Source organism: Rhea americana, unplaced genomic scaffold (genome assembly GCF_003343005.1).
Source record: "Rhea americana isolate MKP2758 unplaced genomic scaffold, rheAme1 scaffold_90, whole genome shotgun sequence".
In the NCBI taxonomy this organism is placed as follows: domain Eukaryota; kingdom Metazoa; phylum Chordata; class Aves; order Rheiformes; family Rheidae; genus Rhea; species Rhea americana.
Genome location: NW_028187089.1, coordinates 2787363 through 2809219, shown reverse-complemented (window position 1 = coordinate 2809219; position 21857 = coordinate 2787363). Strand labels below are relative to the sequence as shown.

Sequence of the window (21857 nt, the reverse complement as noted above, 5' to 3'; positions counted from 1 at the left end):
GCTGCCGCTCGCCCTTCGCAGCCCCGGCAGCGGCCGTGTGCAAGGCGGCCCCGGCGGGCCGTGGCAGCGTGTAGGAGCCCGGGATGTCCTCGTCGCCCGCGGAGGAGTGCCGGTCGCCCGTGGGGCTGGACTGCTGCAGCTGCTGCCTGGACTTGGCCAACCGGAGCGGGCTGGAGGAGGGGGCTGGGGGCGAGAACAACAACCTGGGCAGCCCCACCGTGAGCAGCTTCCGGCAGCTGCAGGAACAGCTGGTTCACAAGAACCTCAACACCGACAAGCTGAGCTCCATCATGCGCCAGGACTCACTGGAGCCCGTTGTACGGGACCCCTGCTACCTCTTCAACCAGGGCATCTGCAACAGGAACATTGACCAGACCCTTCTCTCCATCCTCCTACTCTTCCACAGGTGGGTGCCACTGACAGATCCTGAGGGACTGCCAATGTGCTGGACACCCCTGGAGCCAGGCCTTGGGTGTTTCCGTGCTCAGAAGCTGGTGGCTGGCAGTGTCGGGGCAAGATTGGGGCCTGCAGTATGCTGAGTCAGTAGGGGCAGAAGGAGCTATGTGACTCTGGGGCCAGGTAGAGGTGGCAATGTGGAGGGGTACTAGGTGCAGAGCAGCATGAGCAACCATGTGTGGCAGAGAGCCCAGTCCACTGGCCATGGGTGGTGCCATTCTGTTCCCTGGGTGCAGATCTGGGTGGCTCTGCTCACATGATGATCAGTGATGCTCCTTTCCTCATTGGTGCCTTGTGTTCTGGGAATGACAGCAGCATCCAGTTGTGTGTCTCGGTCCCTGGACCTTATGTTAATTTTCCTGACTTCATCTTGTCCACACAGGCACTGCCCATATGSTGATCTTGCAAGGAGATGGGCAGCCTGTCACTCAGGAAGCAACTGTGATGCCACCCTTTAGAGTTAGCAGGAAGTTGGGGACGGAACCCGAGAGTCCTGCTGTCAGGTCTTGCTCTTTCAGCAGCTTCCCTGCCTCTCCCTGGAGTGCACTGACTAGTGACAGATTTGGCCAGGGTAGTATTTCCCAGCCCTGGAAAGTGACTCTGACCCTGCTCCAGCTACTTCGATTCATCTGGGGTGGGGGTGCATGCCTCTAAGCAGCAGGAGATGCTCTGGGGAAGCATCACTTGTGTGAGGGCTGGGCTTCACCCTGCTGATGTCAAGGCTGGGGAAGGCAGGAGCCTGGGATCCCTCCCTGCTCCTATGGTCTGGCATTGCAGGCAATGCTCCACTACAAAAGAGAAGACTGAACAGGGGGTTCCCCAGAGCTGTGACCCTGCAAGGCTTTCAGGTCCTGGAGGTGGGAGACCCCAGGCCCAGGGAGGGAGACAGAGCTGTCTCTGGTCCTGCACYCCTGACTCCAGCTCTGGGACAGGACTGACCCTAGTGACCAGCTAGTAACCAACCTGGAGGGCTCAGGAGACATGCAGTGGACACACTGCCGGAAGCCAGTGGGACCAGAGCTATCAGGCTTGACATTGGGAAAGCTGAACTTGGCTAATGGCAGTGAGGACCCCCACCAGGAATGTGCTATAGTAGGTAACAGGTAGCAGCTCCCAGAGCTGCCTGTGGCTTCAATATGTGGGACAAACATGCCCTCTTCCAGGACTGGGGGCTGAAAGGGTATGTGGGCCATGGGTGTGCATGTGGCAGGTGTCTGTGAGACTGGCAGGCACATGCTGGCTCTGGGACTCATTCCTCCACTGCGGGTGAGGTAGCTCACAGGTGGGGTGCATGGCAGCACCTATGCATATATAGTCAAAGCGCCCAGGACCTCACCATCTCCTCTTCTTCCTGCACACACACGCACCTTTATGTGTACTTACTTGCTTACCCTCCTTGCCATCCACACGCAGGCCACCCTTCATGGCAACTTATGCTCCTCTTGCACAGTGCAGGAAGGCAGGTGGGCAAACACGTGGCAGCCCCATGCGTGCAAGCCACCCAGGATGCGTGCATACGCCTCCTCTCTTGAAGCCAGCATCTCACACTGAGCAAGCTGCTCGTTCAGARCCATTCTCAATGGAGACGCTCTTCCTGCACTTACATAACTTGGAGCTGCCTCTCAGGTGGGGAAGGAGGGGCCAGGCCACCCGCCAAGGCGAACGACATCAAGCCTAGGCTCCCAGCTGCACAGCGAGAGGTGAAGCCGTCTCTCAGCTGCAACCCACCCAGCCAAGACAAAAATGGGAGTAAAGCAGAGACTTCCCCTTGCTCCGGGAGACTGTAGCCAGTTGACATCGTGGGTGTGGGAGGGAAGGGAGACACCATCCCCAATGCAGGCTGCCAGGCTTGACCGTTGGAGCCGAGCATCCGGGTTGGTTGTCTGGGGAAGGCAGTGACAGAGCCCATGGGTGAAAGCAGGCGGTAGGGGCAAGACCTGCCTTCTTTTGAACTAGTGCGTGCTGGGACAGGACACATGCTGCTCCTGGTGAGCATAGAACTTCCCTGTTGTGATAGAGTAGCTCTGCTGTGATCTGCAGGTGCCAGGGGACCAGAGTTTCTCCCCATCTACGCCCCTCAATGCTCTGCACAGCAGTTTCCAAGTCTGAGCCCTAGCGAGTATTGTGTCCTGAGAGAATCTGGTCAATCTTGTTTGCTAAGGGCTGTGCCTAAACTGTGGTAAAAATATGTGGCATCYCTCCCTCATGCCGTGCTTCCAGACATCTCACTGCTAGCCTGATCTGAAAACCCGTTGGATAATCCCACTTTTCCCTTGGGTGGCATAGTGTGTAGAGGCTGGGGGGCACTGGCTCAGGCACTAAAGTCAGGTGTGCCTACACCTGTGTTTACTGTTGTTTTTCTCCAGCCTGAACTTTCTCCTCCTGGGGAATGAGCCAAGATACCCAAGAGTGATCGTGTACAAAGCTGGGGATTGTGGGTGCCAGAGGAACACCCCGATAACAGGTCTGATAAGGACGCCATTGCTACTGGCACTGGGGAACCCAGGAGGGTTTGTGTCCCTTGCTGTTGCTGATGTGCTCCTACCCTGGCACAGGAGGAGGAGGTCTTGAGGATACACTCATTCATACATGGCCWAAGCCTAGTATAACATGGGAGACCAAGTAGATCTGAAACTAGACTCTTATCTCCAGAGATAGAGTCTCTGGAGAGACTCTRGATGGGAGAGAGTTCAGCCCATGATGGATCAAGCCCTGGGCTCTGCGATGAGGTTAGGTCAGCGCTGGGGAACTCAGGAAAAAGTGTATGCTGCATTTCTGACCTGTCTCTGTGTATTATTTCCCTAGCTGGGTGGTCCCTCCTTGGCTCTCCTCTCTCTTTGCTTTCTACAGGGATGCTRTGAGGGATGCACAAGGTAGAGATGATCCAGACCGCTTGCACCTACAGTTTACACTCCTTCAGGAAATCCTCCTGCTAGGAGAGTGTATAAGGTCCTGYTTGAAAAGGGCTTCTCACCTTCATGCCCTACATGTAGCCTGGTGAATTGCTAACAGAGGAGGCCTGTGCAGCATGAAAGAGCCAGGGTAGCAAGGAAACACCAAGTATAAAGAGGCTTCCTACTGCTGTGCTTGGTAGGCCACTCTCTACTAKAGAGCCCAGACACATGTCTGTTCCCAAAGGAGTTGGAGCTGTGGCCACACAAGCCCCAGATCTCAGCTCTCTCTTAATCCACAGTGCCAGCATTATCCCAAGATCACTTAACTAAGAACCATGTGCAAGTCTGAACAAGTGTGGGATGAGGAGAGTGGCACTGCAGCCCTGTAAGGTGCATGTGACCATGTGGCACTTTTCCTAAGGCTGGCAGGTGGTGAGGACAGCTGGCAGTGTTGGAGGGGGCTAGCGCTGCAGTTCTCACTGCACCCTTGCCTCCCTGGTGCTAGTCCTTCTGGGGTGTACTCTGGTGCGTGATTCAAGCAGGGCTCCACCTGACTCCAGGGGTGGGGAGAGGAGATATGTGCCAGCCGCTCGCCCACATCAACCAGCCTGTGCCAGGTCTCCTGCTCAGTCTCTCCCAGGGTGTCAGGATAAGATCTGACAGACTGGCCTGCCTGTGCCCCATCTTACTGCAGGTAGTAAGCTGAGATATCTGCRTAGCTTGACCCTCTCCCAATTCTATTAGACTGGCCACTCTACCTAACAGGAYAGGCAGTGGCATTTTGGTCTGAGCCATGAACAGAGCTGGGGACCACCTTTCTCTGGGCCCTGGGCAAGCAAAGGAAATTGCAAGGAGGCAAGGGAGCACAGCRCTGGTGCGCGGAGAGGCTGAGAGGGAGGTTGGGCCAGGCAAGYAGGATAAAACAGTGCAGGAGAAGTCAAGCAGTACTAGTGCTCTCAGGGTAGGATCAGACCAGTGAGCAAGAGCTGTCTGGGCAGTGGTGCCAGGGTGGCATTTGGAGCATGGTGTGGCGCCACTTGTTCCCGTCTGTCTTGTGTCATTTTGCCAATGATTCAGGAGAAGGAGATGGAGCCAGCATTTAAAGGGCAGCACTGAGCAGCAGGGCCAGGGAGCACATTCCAGCATGGAGAGTGGGCTGTCCAGCAACAAGAAGGCTTTGACTGGGAGAGGGGCTGTGTGCAGGAACACGTGTGAGCGTGAGAGAGGTGTGGGTGTGAGACTGTTCTTCTGGGACAGAGTTCCCTCTGGTTGGTGTGCTCTCCCTGTCCCCGCAGGGCAGATCTGGTCTAGGAGGTGGCTGTGAAAATGACCGTTCTCTCCCTGGACCAATGCATGGAGAGTATTTGTTTACTTTGCTCTCATGGAAAAGCGCTGCATGTGGGTCCTGCCTGATCTATGTCTTGTAGCATGGCTTGCTGAGCSCTACAGGCTGTTGAGGTTCTGGGATGCTGGAGACCTTTCACTTGGCCTTGGCAGAGGGCGTAGCTGACCTCCCTGAGCCCAAATCCTCATGTTGCTTTAAAGATGGTGGGTAGCCAGGTGCAGACCCGTCTCCTGCACCCACCTTGGTTTCCCGTGCAGGGATCCTGCTGCCCTTGGACTCACCCCTGCGAGACCTGGAGGGGCCAGGGCCYAGAGTAGTGTCCACACAGGCCAGGCTTGCAGGGATCCTTGGGCAGGGCAGGGGAAGCCCAGCAGCGTGAGATCAGGCAGTCAGAGCAGGAGCTCCCTGCTTGTTACTCAACACAGTGTTGCCTGCACAGGGCTGGGCTGAGCGCAGATTGGTGGAGAAGGCCCCAGGGAGCCGAGGGGGAGGGAGGCAAGGACCAGCACATGGGCAACATGTGCAGCACCACAGAGGCTGGAGTGGAGCGTGCAGAGGAAGAGGCGGGCCTGCTGGCAGCTGCATGCTATGCTCAGCTGTGCTGCACGCTATGCTCAGGATGGCTCTTGCAAGGCTGCTGCCTGGCCATGCCACATTCTGCATATCTCCCCGAGGCCAGTGTAGGCCTGACACCAGCTGGAACCCTGAGATTGAGCTCASTCCGGAAAGGAGGTTCCTTAATCTGCCTTGAAGCTTTGGAGAGCCCTGCTCAGCACTTCTTGCCCATCAGGGTGAAGCCAGGTGCCTCTGACTGCAAGGTTTTCCCTTTTGCCAAGGGGAGCTGGCAGAACCAAGCTAAAATCCAGTGATACTAATGCCCAGCTGCACAGAAACCTGTCATCTCGGCCTTTTGCTAGTGCTCAGGCACCACATGTCCAGCAGGGCACCTGGACAACTCCAAGCAGGCAGGGTATAGGTACCCCAGGACTAAGAGGCAGGCAGGTATGGGCAATAGTATTGTGGGGGAAATGATCATCAGGGTTTATTTCAACAGGAAATGTGAGCCTTTGAACTGTAGGTTTGGAAGAGACTGGAGTGGGCTGGAGCCAGAGCAAGCCACAGGGGTCCCATAAGGTGGGACCGTCCTGGTGCTGATGCTGGAGAGGGTTGCCTTCTGTCCCCCCAGGACCTCTGCAGGGCTGGTAGCATTGAGGGGCTCTGTGTCATTTGGTGGGCTGCTTCTGGGGAAGAGAGAAGGATATATGATGCTGTGCAGAGAGCCATTCCACAGCCAGCAGCTGGAAAGCCAGAGGCCTGAAGCACCTGCTCAGACCTCAGAGGACAGGAGGCATCCTGCCTTTGAAAATTTCACAGGCTCTTGGTGCTTACCCTGCTAATGACATCCTGGCAGGTTTGAGGAAAGGATATTGCACCTGGGTGCAGTCAGGTGGGRTGTAGTCTGGTGCTCAGTGTGCCAGGTCTCACACTGGGTGGCAGGATACACCAGCGGTTGCAGTGACAGCACATCTCAGCATCATGGCAGCCTGACCTCTCCCTGCTTGGCTGGGCCTCTCAGTCCTGCCTTACAGCCCTTGACTATCCCTGCCTAGAGCTAGAGTAGCTGGGCTAGTGGCCACAGAGCCACCACGCTGGGCAGGTGGATGCCAASCACCAGCGTGGGTGGCACCAAAGGGAAGCCCTCCAGTGGGCTGTCTCCAACAGTGAGTAGGGGAAGATTCACTCAAAGTCCAGCTTGTGACAGTGACCCGGATTCACAGCTCCAAGCTTTAACTTYGGATCACTGGGCATAAAGGGCTTGAAAGGCTTTTATTGTGATGGGCAGAACATCCTGTCCCCCAACTGAACAGTCTAAACAGTTTGCAAAGAGCAGCCTCGCATCTCAACTGCTCTTGGCACTCTGGTGCCCGGGGAGAGTGGAGTTGCTCTGTCACCAGCTAAGAATAACTTCTAGCGCAGGCAGCGAGTGTGGCAGTCCGGCAGCCAGTCTGCAGTGCTGTTACAGGCAGATCTCAGCATACTGTGGCACTATGGGAGACATTCTGTGGGCAAATCTGTGCCCTGCCTTAGAGGACAGCATGTTCCAAGCCTGGAGCATCCCAAGGCTGGCCAGAACTGCGGAGCTAGGCTGTGAGCTGGGACTGGGGCTGGCCTGGCGGAGGAGGCTTTTATAGCTTATCCAGCATCCCAACTCCCTCCAGACACAGGGCACAAATGTGGGTCCAATGGGCAATGCGTCCTCTGACATACCATGCCCTTTGGTCCCCCCAGCCTGGTGGTAGGGTATTTCCATGGCAGTGAGATCAAGGCACAGCTGCCCGCCAAGTGCCTGCAGGGTTCCTATGGCCTACCAGAACTGCTTGGAGGGGCCTGAGAGCCAGAGGCACACACCGCGCAGCTGCATATTGGCAGGACCTGGCAGTGGCCTGTGTGCACAGGGAATATTACCATGGCATGTGTATATGCATGGTGCCCATGCCATGATTTGGCTCACCCTGTGAGGCTGCCATGGGGAGAGAGGTTCTGAGGGATCCAGCGCTTGGGAAATGAATGAACCCCCTATTTGCAGAGCACATGGGGTGCACATGTTTGTGACAGGGTGGTGTGTGGCTGGGTGTGTGTGAGTGAAGGCCAGAGAGATATTAAAGGCTGCAATCTGTCCCAGAGCCAGGGTTTGTGGATGAACGCCAAGTTATATTTATCCAGGCACTGCACATTGCTGGCTTTCGGATAGGAGTTTGTCATACTCTGTGTGTTTATACATATAAATATATATAGGAAGAGATTTTGCTGCAGAATGACTCTGGTAGCAGATCTGAAGCCCTGGGGCCCCACTCTAGTCTGTCCTGCTGACCTCTCAGCCTTGTGTTTGTGATGTGATCCAGTGCTTGCAAACCCCTTTCTGCAGCTCCTCTGAGAAAGGCAGTCCTGCCTAGCCTGCACTGGTGTGGCCAGTGCAACGCTGGGAGGACAGAGCAATTTTTTTTCCCGTGGCCCAGCCATTCTCATGGCTTCCTGTGAAAGCATCCTAGTGATAACCCTACAGCCCTGAGCAGAACTGCTCTGGGCTGTATGGAGGTCGAGGATAGGCTTAGGCCATTCCCCAAGCGCTGGCATGTGCCAGGTCACGGCTGGTGGCCCAGACTGGAAACATGGAGGGCCACAGCCGAGCTGCAGGTACACGTCCTGCCGATGGCTTATTGTCTTTCATGTTGTTATTGTTCTGAAATGTCAGCGCAGCAATGATTTTAACGAAGTGTCCTCGGTTCAAAATGCCCGGGATTCTTTGCAAAGGCCAGGCGGGATATTAATAACAGGCTCAGCTGAAACTTTGCAGCTCCAGCACACGTCCTTGCCTGACCTTCTCCAGAGTGGCTTGTTTGTGCGCCGGCAGAGCAGCGGCCTGACTCCTCTCCCATTCCTGAGCCACAGCAAGGTTGTGCCTGGCTGAGCTTTGCACACTCTGGTGTACCACAGGGCCTGGCCATATGGCAGAGCTCTGGGGAAAGGGCTTTCAGGGGCTGATGAGACTCCCTCTGGCACTGAGCATCCCCCTCTGCCCAGGCAGGAGAGTGCAAAGCCCAACTGCCTTAGAGAGAGGAAGGGGAAGTATTCAGGGGTTTGCTGGAACGYCAGCTAGCCTGAGCTAGAAGAGCAGCTTTTGGTGTACAGGCACAGGGTGTCGATGTGGTGCTCTCTCCCAGCTTCCCAGCCTCCGTTCTCTCATTACATAACAAACTGCTCTCCAATTAGAGGGCTGGACACTCCCCACACACGGCAGGGCAGCAGCTGCCAGCATCAAGCGTGTCTCTGCACGGCCCATTCCTTCCTGTGAAATGGCCCAGAGGTTTCCTTCCACAGATGCCAGAGGCCCTGCCTTGGGATTCTTCTCTCTGTGAGCATCCTCCATAGGAAACGCATGGTCTGAGAAGTGTCTCTCTCTCTCCCTTGAGGACTGGAAGGCTCTTCTGCCTGCCTCCCTCATCCTGCCCCATGTCTCAGGCATGCTCATAGTTTGGCAGGCCTGGCTGTGAGCAGCAACTTGGGGAGTGGCACAAGCCAGAGGAGTGACAGAGCCTCGGGCTGATATTCAGGGTCCTGGGGGCTACTGCCTTGCAAAGAGCTGCCTGTCCTGCAGGACACATACTCATCCTTGTTGCAGAGTCATCCCGAGCAGAGATGCRTGTTCTGCCTTGCAGGTTGGTGATCTCAAGAAAAGCTAGCCCTGTGCCAGCAACGGAGCTCTGGGATGGCAGTGCCAGGGCTGGCATATCCCCTGCCCGCAGTGCACTCTCAAACTCAGGGGCGCTGTGTGGCTCTGGTGCTGTGGATGGTTGCTTTGACATCACAGCCATGTCTGGTCCTTCCCTGGTTCCCCAACTGTACAGTCAAATAGATTTCCCAGCTAGTCAAGGTGGTGCTCACTCTCTAGAGCAGGACAAAAATCAGACCAGGAGAGGTCTATAAAATAAAGGCTGGCCTGAAGATCACTGTATCACCTGTAACAAGATCTACAGGGCAGGACCTGGGTAACCAAAGAAGGTGATAACATGTAGTCAAGTTATGGGACTCCTTGATACTCCTTGAAATGCTTACTGCCTGGACAGATTTGTGCATGAAAATTGAACTAAGAGCTGTTTAATCAGCTCATCCTCCTTGGGACTGGCACCCCTGACCCTCTGGAGGCTGGAAGCATGTCCTGTGGATGACTGTGCTCTCTTGCCACCACCGGGCATAATTCTTGTGGGAACCCCTCTAGGTTGATGGCTGGGCTCTGCCTTACCGGCACATTCCCTCTAGGTGGCTGTGGTTGTACGACCCTGGCATGAGCACAGCGTACAGGCAGAAAAGCTTTGGGATGGCCAGGTTTGCTGCATGTCCCATTGGCGGGGGGGGAGGGAGGGGGGGGGATGACACTGGGGGACAGCACTGGCTGGGCCATTTTGGCTCAAGTTGTAGCACACATCTGCATGGCGTTGCTGTTGCCCAAAAGCAGGCAAGGCAAGAGGTTAGGCTGAACAGTCCAGCGCAATAATAAGCAGATCAGTCTTTTTTTTTCCTCTTCCCTTCTCACCCCAGCATGCAGTGTACTGGGGAAGCCATGGCTTTGAGGATTTCCTACTTACAGCACGCACGACATTTAAACTGACAGGGTAGTGCCACAGGAAGCACTCTGCCAGGGTCACACCATTTCTGACCGCCCCTCCCCACACTGCCCAGGGCTGGGGTTTGGGCAACTGCTCCTGGAGAGCTTTGAGGGGACAGGGGCATGGGAGAAAGAAGGGGACCAATGACAAAGTTAGAGAGATAAAGGAAAATTGCAGCTCTCAGCAGGCTAGCACTGGGGTGTGCACTCACACGCCAGAAAACACAGAACTGGGAGTACTGCCAAGTACCTTTATCAGAGGAAGCAAGCTGCCCAACAGCTGGACATGGGAGCCTGCCAGCTGCCTCCCTCCTCCCGCCCCACAGCTTCTCCAGCTCAACAGGTTGGAGAAGTCCCTGTGCTGCAATCAGTGCCAGTGTCTTACAACCTTGCGTGGGTGGTGGTGGTTAGGAGGTGCCCACAGCTGCCAGCACTCCCCATGTYACCATGGCCCGCGGGAACTCTTACTGGCTCAGTTGATGTGTGGCAGTGGAGAAGGCGGTAGGGAGATGACAGGTTCTGCATCTGCTTTCCCCCATTGCAAACCCTCTCCAGGTTTCCACGGTGTTGCAAAGGCCATGACTGCACTATGCCACTCTCCCCATTGCTCTAGAGTGCCCTGATCCTTGCCAGTTTGTATGACCTGAAGGACAGTGGACCTGGGCTAGATCTGGCAATGCCAGCAGTACCAGCAGCTTGGATACCTGCCTGAACACTTAAAGAAGGTGTACCCATCAGGGACTGCTTTCTACTGTGGAGCAGCAGATGCCCTGGATTGAGGGATTTATGAGCCCTCCAGTGGTATGGTGGGCACAAACCAGGTCCCCACTGGGACTCCTGGCTGCATAGGGCAGTTACCGGTCATACACAACTCCTGGAAATTGAGAGTAGAGCCGTCGGTAGCCACATAGTGCCAAGTCTGCAATAAACAACTTGGCCAGGACACACTGGTCCGCAAGACAAGGAAACAAGAGCTGGCCAGCTGACTCAGTGCTGGCACTTGGTTTGCTCCAGCATCCAGAAGCTCTGGGCCTGCAGTGCCAGCTACCAGCGCAGCAGCCTCATGCCAGTGCTGCAGGGCAGGCAGGAGGGCATGCTGGGTGCTCCAGATTGTGCCCCTGGAAGCAGGACTGCCAAATGGGACAGCAGATGACACCCTCCCAGAGAAATGACTGTCCACTTGCCTATGGACCAACCTTGTCATCGCCTCCCTCTCCCCATCACCAGGCAGAACAGAGCTCCACACAGATGTGCCCTGCACACAAGCATTCCCAGATCTGATCTCACAAGCCCCAGCTGTCACCACTGTCCTCAGCCACCCCTCCTTCAGCTCCTCCATGGTACAGCTGGTTCTAGCACTGGCATCTTCAGTCCCCTTGGCCAGCAAGGCCACGGCTGCAGAATTTTACGCTACCAATGGCAGAGTTTTCTTAGCTGCATATTTGCAAGCTATGGCTTTTGCTCTCCCCTCTGCTCTGACCCTTTAAGCCAGAGATCTTGCTTTGCTGAGCAGCCTGGGCAGCTTTGGCTCTGTGCCTTTCCCAAATTGCTCTCCAGCATCTCAGAGGCCAGGCAATAAACATTTCCCACGCCTCAGACCCTCTGAAGGGCCTTCCTCCCATTGAACTGAGTCCTTGGAAGACAGCAAGGCAGAAACACTGCCATGAAACAGCTAACAGGGCCTTGAGCTGAGAGGAGAACACAGGCTGGGGAGAGGTGACTCCTCCTTGCATCATGTGCCATTCCTCCTGCTCCATTTCCAGAGCCACCCACTACGGAGCTGGCTGGGCATGGGCATCCTTTGGCATGCAGCACCACAGTACCCAGCATGGGTTCAATGAGGGAGGTCCAGTGCGATGGCATGTCTCATTTCTGCCCCCTTGTGCCTTGGCTGGCCTCCCCTTGCCTGCCTAGGGTCCATGGGCACTGGGATGCACATCCTAGCCTGCGACCTTTGAGGGCTGAGCACACACTGTAGGTGTGGGACTCCAAGAGGAGACCRGGCTGATCCAAGCCCCAAAGGAGCATGTAAGGGGGGCTGTATTGTTCCTTGCTCCGTCCATGGTGTGTGCGCACATCCTTACCTAACAGGCAGGTTTAACCCTTCAGCAGCTGCAACCCAGCTGTGTTCATGCTTCTGCATCTTGTTGGGAATGAAGGAGTTGTCACTAAATATTATTGCCCCTGGCAGTTGGGGCTGGCATCTTTGGGGCTGAGGTACAGCACTGGCTGTGTGTCTGTTGAGGTGTTGCTAGTAGCTTTAGGGTTTCCTGCAGGCCTGGCTGCTGGGGAAGGAGCAAGCAGCAGGTGTCACCACCTCTCATAGCTGCTTCATTACAGCTCCCCCCCCCCCTTTTTTTTTTCCTCCTTGGAGAGTGCAAAAATGAGTATCACGATTGCACTGCATAGTGGCTGCTGTTATTGTTCCCAAAATAACCACAGGCACGAGCTGAGGCCTTCTCTGACAAACCTCCCTTTGCTGTACGCATGAGGCGAGATGCCGCGCTGCTGTCTCAGGGATATGGCTCACACTCCTGGACCCTCTCACTCAGCCTGCTGTGAGATGCCCCCCACCACAGCTTCAGCTGTTGTTGGGCAGCACCAAGTCCACAGTCTCCTTAGGAATTGAAAGGGGGATGTTTCACCCTGCTCTGCTGCTGCCTGGCCGCAGCAGGCCCCAGAGGCACACAAGGGGGGTGGTGGGAGAGGAAGCTGGTCCCAGCAGCCCTGCTGGAGTGGGGCCAGTATACTGGGAAGGCTGTCTGTTGGGGCCACAGGGGGCTGGGAAAGGGCCCCTCACCGCTCGGGGCGCAGCTGGAGTCCTATGCACATGCTGCCGGTGGCCCCTTTCCTGCCCCTGATCTTTTCCTTTTCGGCTCATCAGCAGGGTGAGACCTTTGCTGGTCTTACTCCAGCTGTGCAACAGAGTCTAGCGGCAAGAGCAGGAGAGCCAGGGGCCAGGACTCTTGGAGTCTGGTCCCAGTTCTGCCCCTAAATCTGGGTCCCAGGAGAGGTGGCCCTCCCTCATCTTCCATCCCATCCTTCAGTGTCCCCTTCTATAGATTGCCCAGATATGCAGCCAGGGAGCCTGGCAGAGAGCTGTAAGTTGTTGCTCTTGCCACTGAGCTGTGATGTGGAGCCACAGAGGCAGCTGGGCTGGACTGGTTAAACCGCATCGGTTGGGGGTCTCTCCCTCCTGCATGAAGTGATGGCTGGGCTGCCTACACCCTGCACTCTTGGCACTATGCATGTATGTGTGTTGGTTTGTGTGATTCATTAGTCAGGGCAATGCATGTGTATGTAGGAGAAGAAACATTTGCAATGCATGTGCAGGATGCACCTGGATGCATGCAGGAGGTGTTTGCATGCGCATGCCTGCAGGTGCATGCTTATGCATGCAGAATGCATGTGCAGGGTGCATGCCCATGTGGGCTTCAAAGTGCACATGTGCATGCAAGGTGTGTGTGTACATGTGTGTGCATGCAGGGAGTGCATGTGTACATATGCTAGCCGCATGCATGTGCATGCAGAGTGCGTGTGTATGGCTGTGCATGGTGCATGCGGACTGGAAGGCATGAGCATGCAAGACGTAGGTATGTGCGCATGTGTATGTATGGCTTGCAAAGTGTTCACATGCGCATGTGTATCTGTTGACATGTCTATGGGGTGCATGCAGTAAAGGCAACATCCCTCAAATGGGTGTGCAGGTCAGGGGAATGTGTGGAGCTGTGGGGCAGTGGGCTACAGGTACCCTTGTTGAGCCTGTGCCAGCAAGAGGAGGCAGTCCCAGCGCTGGCCTGGCATGCTGAAGGGACCTGCCCTCAGTCAAGTGCAGTGAAACACCCCCACAGCAGTAGAAAGATGACTGGATGGGTTGCAGAGTCAGTGCGGCTCATGGAGAAGTAGAACTGTGTGTGCATGTGGGCTCACAGGCTCCTGCCAGAGGTCCCTGAGCCGAGCCCACTAGAAGTGGAGCCACTGAAAGCAATCACTGAATGTCCCCTGGCATACCTGGAGGTCTCACTCATAAGATGGGTCCTTGGATATCTCCAAAGGGTGTCCTTCTAGGAGGAGTAGGAAAAGGGGATGGAGTGTGCTGGCTGCATCCTCAAATACTCAGGGCAGTAGTCTCCTGGTTCCTGTTGTGTCACACATTCAAGTGTGTTGGAGGGGAGAGAAGAGCCTCCTGCATCTGCATCCCAAGCAGCATTCTCCCCAGTCTTACAGCCGGGAAACCCAAGCCACAAGGCAGAGACAGCCATGCCCATTGGCAGCTGACGGGGCAATGACAGCACTGGGGAACACCCCAGTTGCCTCACTCTCAGCCCAGTCGCTCTTTCCACTAGCTCCAGTGAGGGATTGCAGATCATAGAAGCTCATGCCAGTGTCTTTACCCTGATCCCACCCTCTCCACTGGAACAAGGGCTGTACGGATCATGTCCTACTGCCTCTCCACAGGGCTGAGCCAGCTGCTGGTCCAACAGGGCTTCCTTTCAGTCCCAAGCCCCTATATTGATATCCTTGCTAGCTGGGCTCACTGCCCTACTAGAGCTGGGCAGAGCCCAGGAGGGTCAGCAGAGAAGTAATTTACTTACTTCTGTTTATTTTTGCAATGTTCCCAGCCCTGAGGGAAAAATATTTGGGGTGGCAGAGGTGAAATGATTTCCTCTCAAAATGCTGCACTGCCATGTTTCTCTCTTTCACTCTAGTGGCCTCAGAAGTAGCAGGCTTCTTCCCAGGGCTTGGTGTTTGGGTGCAGTCTAAGGAAGGAGCTGGGCAGGGCCTGGGATCCCCAGAGCAGTGCCAGGGCTGGTGAGCATCCATCAAGACTTGCAATAGTTTAGAGTTTTCCTTTGAGAAGGAGCCTGGACCAGATCTTGGAGTACTCTGCAGTGGGGATGTGTCTGCAACACGGGAAATGGAGAAGTGAGGAAACTGAGGCCCAGCTGTCAGTGCTAGAAGCAGACTGGGGTTTGCCCACCCTCTTGCCCCAGGGCACTGCCCCTGCCCACCTCTGCAGAGAAGGTAACACAGCTGATGACATGCCAAACTGTGACAGCTCAGCTAGATGAAACATATGGCAGAGCTGGGAAGGCTCAGTGGACAAAGTCCTCATTATAACAAGGATTTTTCCTAATTCACTTAGAAGAGGTGTCCAAAAGCAGCCAGATACTCATGGGAATGAGAGTTGGGTTTGCACACAGCTTGAAGGTTCCTCCTTCCTGGAGGAGGAACTCAGAGTGGTGAAGGTGACCCCATACCCCACATCCTGCCCTTAGGATGCCCTTAAAGGTGCATTTGTGATGGCATGGCACAAACTCAGCTTGACAGATAAATCCTGTCCTGCTGCAATGCTGCTGACATAGGGTAGGGCTCAAGGAACAAGGACCAGGACAGGACTTGGGTGAGATAGTTGCAGAGCTGGGAAACATGAGGATGAGATTGCCTTTGTACAGGCCAGGAAATGCCTCCCCACTTCTTTTCTCACCTCCCAACAAGRCAGAATCCTTCTGTGAACTGTGATGGGAAATGCAGTCCCAGAGCAGGTACAAGGCCAGCCTGGGGCCATGGATAGAGCTAGGAGGAGCACATCCCATTGCAGGGCTTATCCTTGCAGGCCAGTTGGAGCTCTCTTGGCCTCTGCCCTTGGCGTGGGCACCCTGGGATGCCACAGCCAAGGGGGAGAGGGCCCAGCTGTGCCTYGTGGCTGAGGGCTGTCACCAACCACCACCCTGGGAACAAGCGCGCACAGAGCAGCTTTCATCTGCCTGTGAAGGGGGGGGGCAGCCACCCGCTCCCAGCTCAGCACCCGCACAGCTCGGGGTGGCACACTCTCCAGCTGGGCCCTGAAAGGGCTGATTCAATGCGGCTGAGGTCATCTGCCCAGCGTGTCTCCTCCCTGCCCCGTGGCTGCTGCTGCTGGGGATGCGATCAGCACCCAGACTGTCCCTGCCACCCGGCTGGACCGGGCAGCCACGGCTGCAGGCGGACCCCGCATCGGTCACCGGGGCACTGGGCTGCAGCAGGGAGAGGAGAGGGACTGGAGAGGGGTCGCAGGCACCAGCATGGCCTTCCAACCGCCGTACTCCCCAAGCCTCTTCAAGAGGAGGGACCGGTGAGTACGGCCTGGCCCCCGGGCAGGGATGGGGGGACATGTGCCAGGCCTTAGCACAGCAGCAGACCTGTGGGGACAAGCCTCTGCCTGGTCCCTTTGGCACCAGCCTCTTTGCTCAGCCCCCCCACCTGGCAGTTTTGCACGGACAAGGCCTGCGCTGGCAAAGAGGAATGTGAATTATTCCCCATGAAGACGGAGGGAGGAAAGGGTCCCTGGTGGTGGAATGTGCTTCCCTGCAAAGCGGGACAGGTTTCCATCGCCATCTCAAACCTGTATTTCTGGAGGGTCCTGAACATGCCAYGGTGCATGTGCAGAGCAACATCCCACATAACGTTCTTGCGTCATGCACGGTTTGGGAAACCTGGATCCTCATCCTGCCCTCAGAGGCAGTGTAAGACATTGTATAGAGCAGATGCCCTGCTAGCTTGCTCTGTGGCAAGTCATTTCACTGCACCATGTCTCTTCCCTTTCTGGTGGGCAAATATCCCTCTCCCCGCACCCTTTTCCTGAGGAAGGGGCATGGGGGCAAGACGCATGATGCTTGTTTTGTGCCTGCAGCCTGTGATGGTGCCAAGGAAGGCAGAAATACTGTCACTGGCTTGCATCTTCTGGCTGTTCTCCATGCTGGCAGAGAGCAGCCAGGTGCTGGGCATCTTTGACATTGGGGACAATCCCAGATTCTGGGGTTTCAGGGTCCTCAGCAGCCCACAGACACTGCTGGGGCGGCCTCTGCTACAGCTAACACCTTTCCTGGGTTAGCTTTTTCCCTGCCGCCAGGCACATGGGGATAGCTGTGAGCTGGCTGACGCTGGGCACATCAGGATGCAAGCTCTTCTGCCAGGGTCTGAGCCCTTCTGCTTGAAATGCCCCCTCAGCTCACAGCTCAGCCCTGCCTGCCAGCCCCAGGGTGGTGGGAAAGGATATCTCAGGCACAGGGAGGTGCCCGGCTGCCATGGCAATGCAGCTGGGCAGCTGCTGAGCTTCCTTCCCAGGAATGTACCAGCTCCTGCATCCCAGCAAGGGAAGGGAAAWTTCTCTGGCTGCTCTGCTTCCTCTGAGGCTGCGCCCTGGTGTGGGCTTTCTTCCAGGACGTCTGAGCACTGGGAGATGGCTAAATTAACGCAGATCAGGCTCTGCAGAGCTCTGGTCAGAGATAGCGGGCACCAGCAGAGACACAGACTGGGTGCTGACCAAAGTCCCACAGGGTCCAGAGGGCAGAGATAAGGCTCAGAGCTGGCAGAGCAGGCTGGGGAGGACATGCAAGTGCTGGGAGAATTTGCCTGTGAATGGGAATGCCAGCTCCCGCCCCGACCTTGTCACCAGGGGCCGGGTGCATTTGGAGGGGCTTGGTTGAGCCCCACTGGGGGGGGAATGGAGGAGATATGCTCACCTTGTTTGTTCCTGAGAGTTGCCCTCTGGGTGCAGGGAAGGGGGTCCTGGTGTGACCATGGCGTTTGCACATGTGGGTGCCACATGTGAGACGCTGCTTGCCTTCACAGCACAACACCATCCCACAGCAGAGTCGGGGCTCTGGGGTGTGCACCTCCTTCCAATTCACCTCCCCCAGAGGGACAGGACACCCAATATCCCTTCCTGGGTAGCTCAAGGGTCACTGAGGCTCAGCCTAGCCAAGAGCTGGCCTCTACCTGGGGGCAGCACAGCCTCCCCCCCCCCCGCCTCCCTGTTGGGGGACAGTGCCAGGCTCCGGCTCCTCATGCAGTACCGCCTCTGGCCGCCGGGAGGCGGCCTCCTCCGGCTGCGAGGCTGCTGGAAACGAGCCTCAAAACATGTTTTGGTAGCGGGTTATGTAAGGCTTGGGCAGGCGGGGTTTGCAGCGCCGGGGGCGGCCCGGGCGCCGCCGTGACGCGGAGCTGTTTGCAGGCTGGTTGGACACCGATTTTTGCTTTGCACACCGATTTTGATTTTGCAGATCGATTGCTTTTCCTCTTTCTTTTGCACTAATATTTGCAACCGTGCCAAGGTCTTGCTGCCCAGGTTCCCCTGTGGAACATGCAAGACCCTAACAAGGCTGTTTTCCACCTTTTCTCCCTCTCTAAATGGCAGCCAGAAGAGCTGCCTTGAGGGCTGTAGTGAGGTGCCCCCCAGCTGAAACCCTTTGCCCCTTGCATGCTCAGATATGGGGAGAGTTCACAGGAAGTTGGGTGCTGAGGAATGTGGGATGTTCAGGGACCAGGTGGGCTGCAGAGGACAGGGGTGGGGGTGCAGGGAATAGATAGGGTGCAGAGGAGTGGGGGAGGTGCCAAGAGTGGATGGGGTGCCAGGATTCAGGGTGCAGAAGAGCAGGGCTGCAGGACCTCTGCAGGAGTGCAGAGGTGTACAGACTGGGAGCACAGAGTCACAGGAGCATGGTGTTGCAGTGCAAGGGTGCAGGACTAGGGTGCCAAGGCCCAGGAGCGCAGGGCCAGAGTGCAGGGMACAAGGGTGCTGAGCTGGGCCATAGGGGCAGTGAGCTGGGGTGCAACGGCACCGTACGGGGGTGCAACACTGAGGTGCAGAAGTGCTGCACAGGGATGCCATACTGGGATGCTGTGCCAGCRTTCGGGGATGCTGCACCAGAATGCAGGGCTGCAGCCTGAGGAGCTCTGCGGTACCGTCCAGCGGGTAGTGGAACGGTGCCGGCACCCATGGTGCAATGCCGGCGGAGGGTGCCAGGGCCCGCTGCGGGCAAGGGCGGYGGCGGCAGCAGCTTGGCCCAGCCCCCAGTGACGCTGCGTGACGTGGGGCCGCCATATAGTGGGCGGCGGTGGGACGGGGCACTGCAGTGCGCAGCACCCCGTCCTCTGTGCTCCCGCCGCAGCCATGAGCACCGGCATGTACCAGTCCCCCATGGAGGTTGCTGTCTACCAGCTCCACAACTTCTCCATCTCTTTCTTCTCCTCCCTGCTCGGGGGGGACGTGGTCTCCGTGAAGCTCGACAACAGGTAGGGGCAGCTCCAGTACCCCACCACCATGCACTGCCGTCAGGGCCTGTGGGTGGTCCTGGGCATTGCCACAGCCTCCTCTCTCCCCCAGCAACTGGGGGGACCCAGCGCATTGTCCTCGGTGAAGGGAGGGGGGGCACTTGGTGCCTTGCTGCCCGCAGGCATTGCAGCGCAGCAGAGGGTGGGGATCGGTGCGTTGGTCCCTAGTGTAGCCCGCTGCATTAACCTCGGCGGCGAGGCGGAGGGTGGTGCATAACTGCCGTGGAAAGCGCAGCAGGCTCTGGGACTCGCTGCTAACCGCCCTGCTTCTCCACTCTCTTCCAGTGCCTCTGGAGCCAGCGTAGTGGCCATCGATAACAAGATCGAGCAGGCAATGGTGAGCCGCTATGCCACCTCCCACCCTGCTGCCCTTTGCTCCACATCTCTGGGTGCTCACACCGCGGATCCCCCTCCCCGGCAGTGCTGCGGTGTGGAGGGCGGGGGGGGTTCCTGCTCCCCAGCCTGTTGCTGGCAGAGCGGCTCCTTTGTCTGCCTCCTGCAGCTGGCAGAGCTCATTGGCTCCAGCAGCGCCGCAGTGCGCAGGGAGCCCACCGAGGGAGGGATGGCTAGCTGGATGGGGAGGGAGACATGGGAGACCTGGGAAGGAGCCTCTGATGCTGTGGGATGTGCAGGCAGACAGTGTAAGGTCTCAAGATCAGTAGGGAATTACAGCCTGCTGACTTGCTGGGAGATGTTGGGGGGGGGGCAGGGGACAGGAGGGAGAATGCTTCTGGAGGCTCCAGGACCTAGGAGATGGGAAGCCTACAGTTGCTTCTGGCCCTGGCTGGTGGAGCCCAGCTTGGTGAGTGCAGAGACCTGGCCAAGGAGCAAAGGGTGGGGTGGAGAGACCTAGTGTTTGGGAAGGCTCTTCAGCCTGCTTAGCAAAAGACTGGGAGACAGAGCCCTGCAGAGTAGGGTGGAAGCAGTCCTAAGGGTATAACCATTGAGTGACTGGTCTGTTTGCTTGCCTTTTGCAGGATCTTGTGAAAAATCACCTGATGTATGCAGTGCGGGAGGAAGTGGAGGTCCTGAAAGAGCAGATCAAAGAACTGTTAGAGAAAAACTCTCAGCTGGAGCGAGAAAATAGCCTTCTGAAAACCCTCGCCAGCCCTGAGCAGCTGGAGAAGTTCCAGTCCCGGCTCCCCACAGAGGTGCTGTGCCCAGAGGAGCAGAGCCCAGGGGCACCAGCCCCGGCTCAGCATGCCGGGGGCTCTGCGGTATAAGGTGGCTCTGTCCTTGGGGTGGGCAGAGCCACAGAACTCTTTCTACTTAATCTCCCGCAAAGTTGTTTCCACCTTCATCTCACGGAGGACTGCCAAACCTTAGCACTAGCAGCAGTGCTGAGAGGTGCCCCCCAGGCAACCCCGTCCAGACAGTAGAGCCAGCTGCTGTCTCCTGCACGAAGATGCTCTTCTGCGAGGGAGATGCGGTGCTGCACCAGCAGCTGACCCCCCCCCATCTGACCTTGCCCTGTGTGCTGGGAGTAAATCTGTGGCCCGGTTGACCTGCCCTTCCTGGGCTCTGCCGAAACCTGGGAGTCTGCGACACACCGGCAGTGCCAGGTGGCCTTTGGCACATGCGTGGGAATACAAGGTTGGAAAGCGCACGCCAAGTCCTGTGCCTTCGCTACACTGTGCAGTGGGGGGGGGCTCTTTCTGGCAAAGACTGATCTTGGAGGAAGACAGTTGTTTAGTGAGAGATACAGATTTGTCCCTCTAGCCACTCAGGAGCATGCTGGAACCAAAACCTGACTTTAAGCAGCACCGGTGTTGGCCGTTGTGGTATAGTGCATGGCTGTACACACATCAGTGTGGGGATTACAAGGAAAAGCTTGTTTTATTAGTTCAGGTATCTTCTGTAGACATATCTATATATAAACACACATGAATACAGGTGAGCAGTGCCCACAAGGCTGTGGGATGCCATGTGGCCCTGTCCTGGGGCAGATGTGCCCATCTCTGTACAGCTGAGAGATTCGAATCAAGACTGGAATGGCACGTGGCTGTAATTGGGTGGACAATGCTGCAAGGCTGCTCCCTCGCTGGAGGAGGGAAGGGTTTGCTCCTTCTCCTGTGCCAACTGACACATGACATGGAGCAGCTGCAGCAGCAGAAGCAACTGGACCGAATGCTGGGCAGAGGCAACGGTGGCTGTGGGATGTGCTCCAGCCCACAGGGCTTGGAGGGAGCGAGCCTGCGACTCTGGGTGCTGTGCCTCCCCCAGGCAGCTCTCTGGGAACTAACGGGACGTCCGCTTTGACGTCAGACTGTCAGAGCAGTGACACAGTTGTGTAAATTTAGGTAGAAATGGCAATAAACTCTACTTTTTTATACACAGAGGCTCCTGGAGCTGTTTGTCCATGGCCGGGAAGGGGCTGGCAAGGGGAGAGATTAGGGTCCAGGCAGGCAGTGTGGATTCTCGGGGAAGGTGCTGGCAGCTTGTGCTCAGCACCCGGTACTGTGGGCAGATGCGCAAGGGTGGCAAGGATGGGATGGTGCCAGCAGAGGAATTCTTTGCATGCTGCAAGCCAGCGCCTGGGTTATGTAAGGAGCTTGTGGGGGCCGGGCTGGCTCTGCTCCTCCCCAGCAGCCTTGCTGGTTCCCCTGCTAGCTCTGTAGGCAGAGAGAGAGCAGTTGTGTGCTGCCTCTTCTGCCAGCTCCTTGGATTCAGGCAGCTGGGAAAATCCTGTGTCTCTTCACCTTCAGGYGCACACCAGATCCTCTTCTAGACTGCCCTGGCTAAGCCCAGAAGGGATTTCTGAGGCAAGAGCAACCACTCCCTTCTGAGGATGCTGGGTGTGTGGTGGGAAAAGGTGCATTGATCCCACAGTCCCAGGCCAGTGCAGGCAGATCTTCTTACCCTGTATTGTGTCTGTGGCCAAGGCCACTTGCAGAATGGACTG

The 21857-nt window shown here is 56.8% G+C and overlaps 1 protein-coding gene across 2 annotated transcripts; it reads left to right on the top strand.

The window, feature by feature from the left end:
• The first annotated feature begins 9 nt into the window (after positions 1-9).
• On the top strand, positions 10-21287 carry TSC22D3 (TSC22 domain family member 3). Of its 2 annotated transcripts, none has more exons than XM_085324383.1 (3): positions 10-406; positions 19241-19292; positions 19933-21287. In XM_085324383.1, the coding sequence occupies exons 1-3, from the start codon at positions 84-86 to the stop codon at positions 20176-20178; spliced, it is 621 nt and encodes a 206-aa protein (XP_085180509.1). In that variant the 5' UTR covers positions 10-83; the 3' UTR covers positions 20179-21287. The 2 variants fall into 2 exon arrangements, with proteins under 2 accessions (XP_085180509.1, XP_085180510.1); XM_085324384.1 differs by lacking the exon at positions 10-406 and adding an exon at positions 18731-18916.
• The last annotated feature ends 570 nt before the right edge of the window (positions 21288-21857 follow it).

Excerpts from the sequence above, each read along its gene's own strand:
- TSC22D3 (XM_085324383.1), top strand. The coding sequence starts at position 84 with ATGTCCTCGTCGCCCGCGGAGGAGTGCCGGTCGCCCGTGGGGCTGGAC. Across the intron at positions 407-19,240 it reads ATCCTCCTACTCTTCCACAG|TGCCTCTGGAGCCAGCGTAG; the intron begins GTGGGTGCCACT and ends ACTCTCTTCCAG. Across the intron at positions 19,293-19,932 it reads ACAAGATCGAGCAGGCAATG|GATCTTGTGAAAAATCACCT; the intron begins GTGAGCCGCTAT and ends TGCCTTTTGCAG.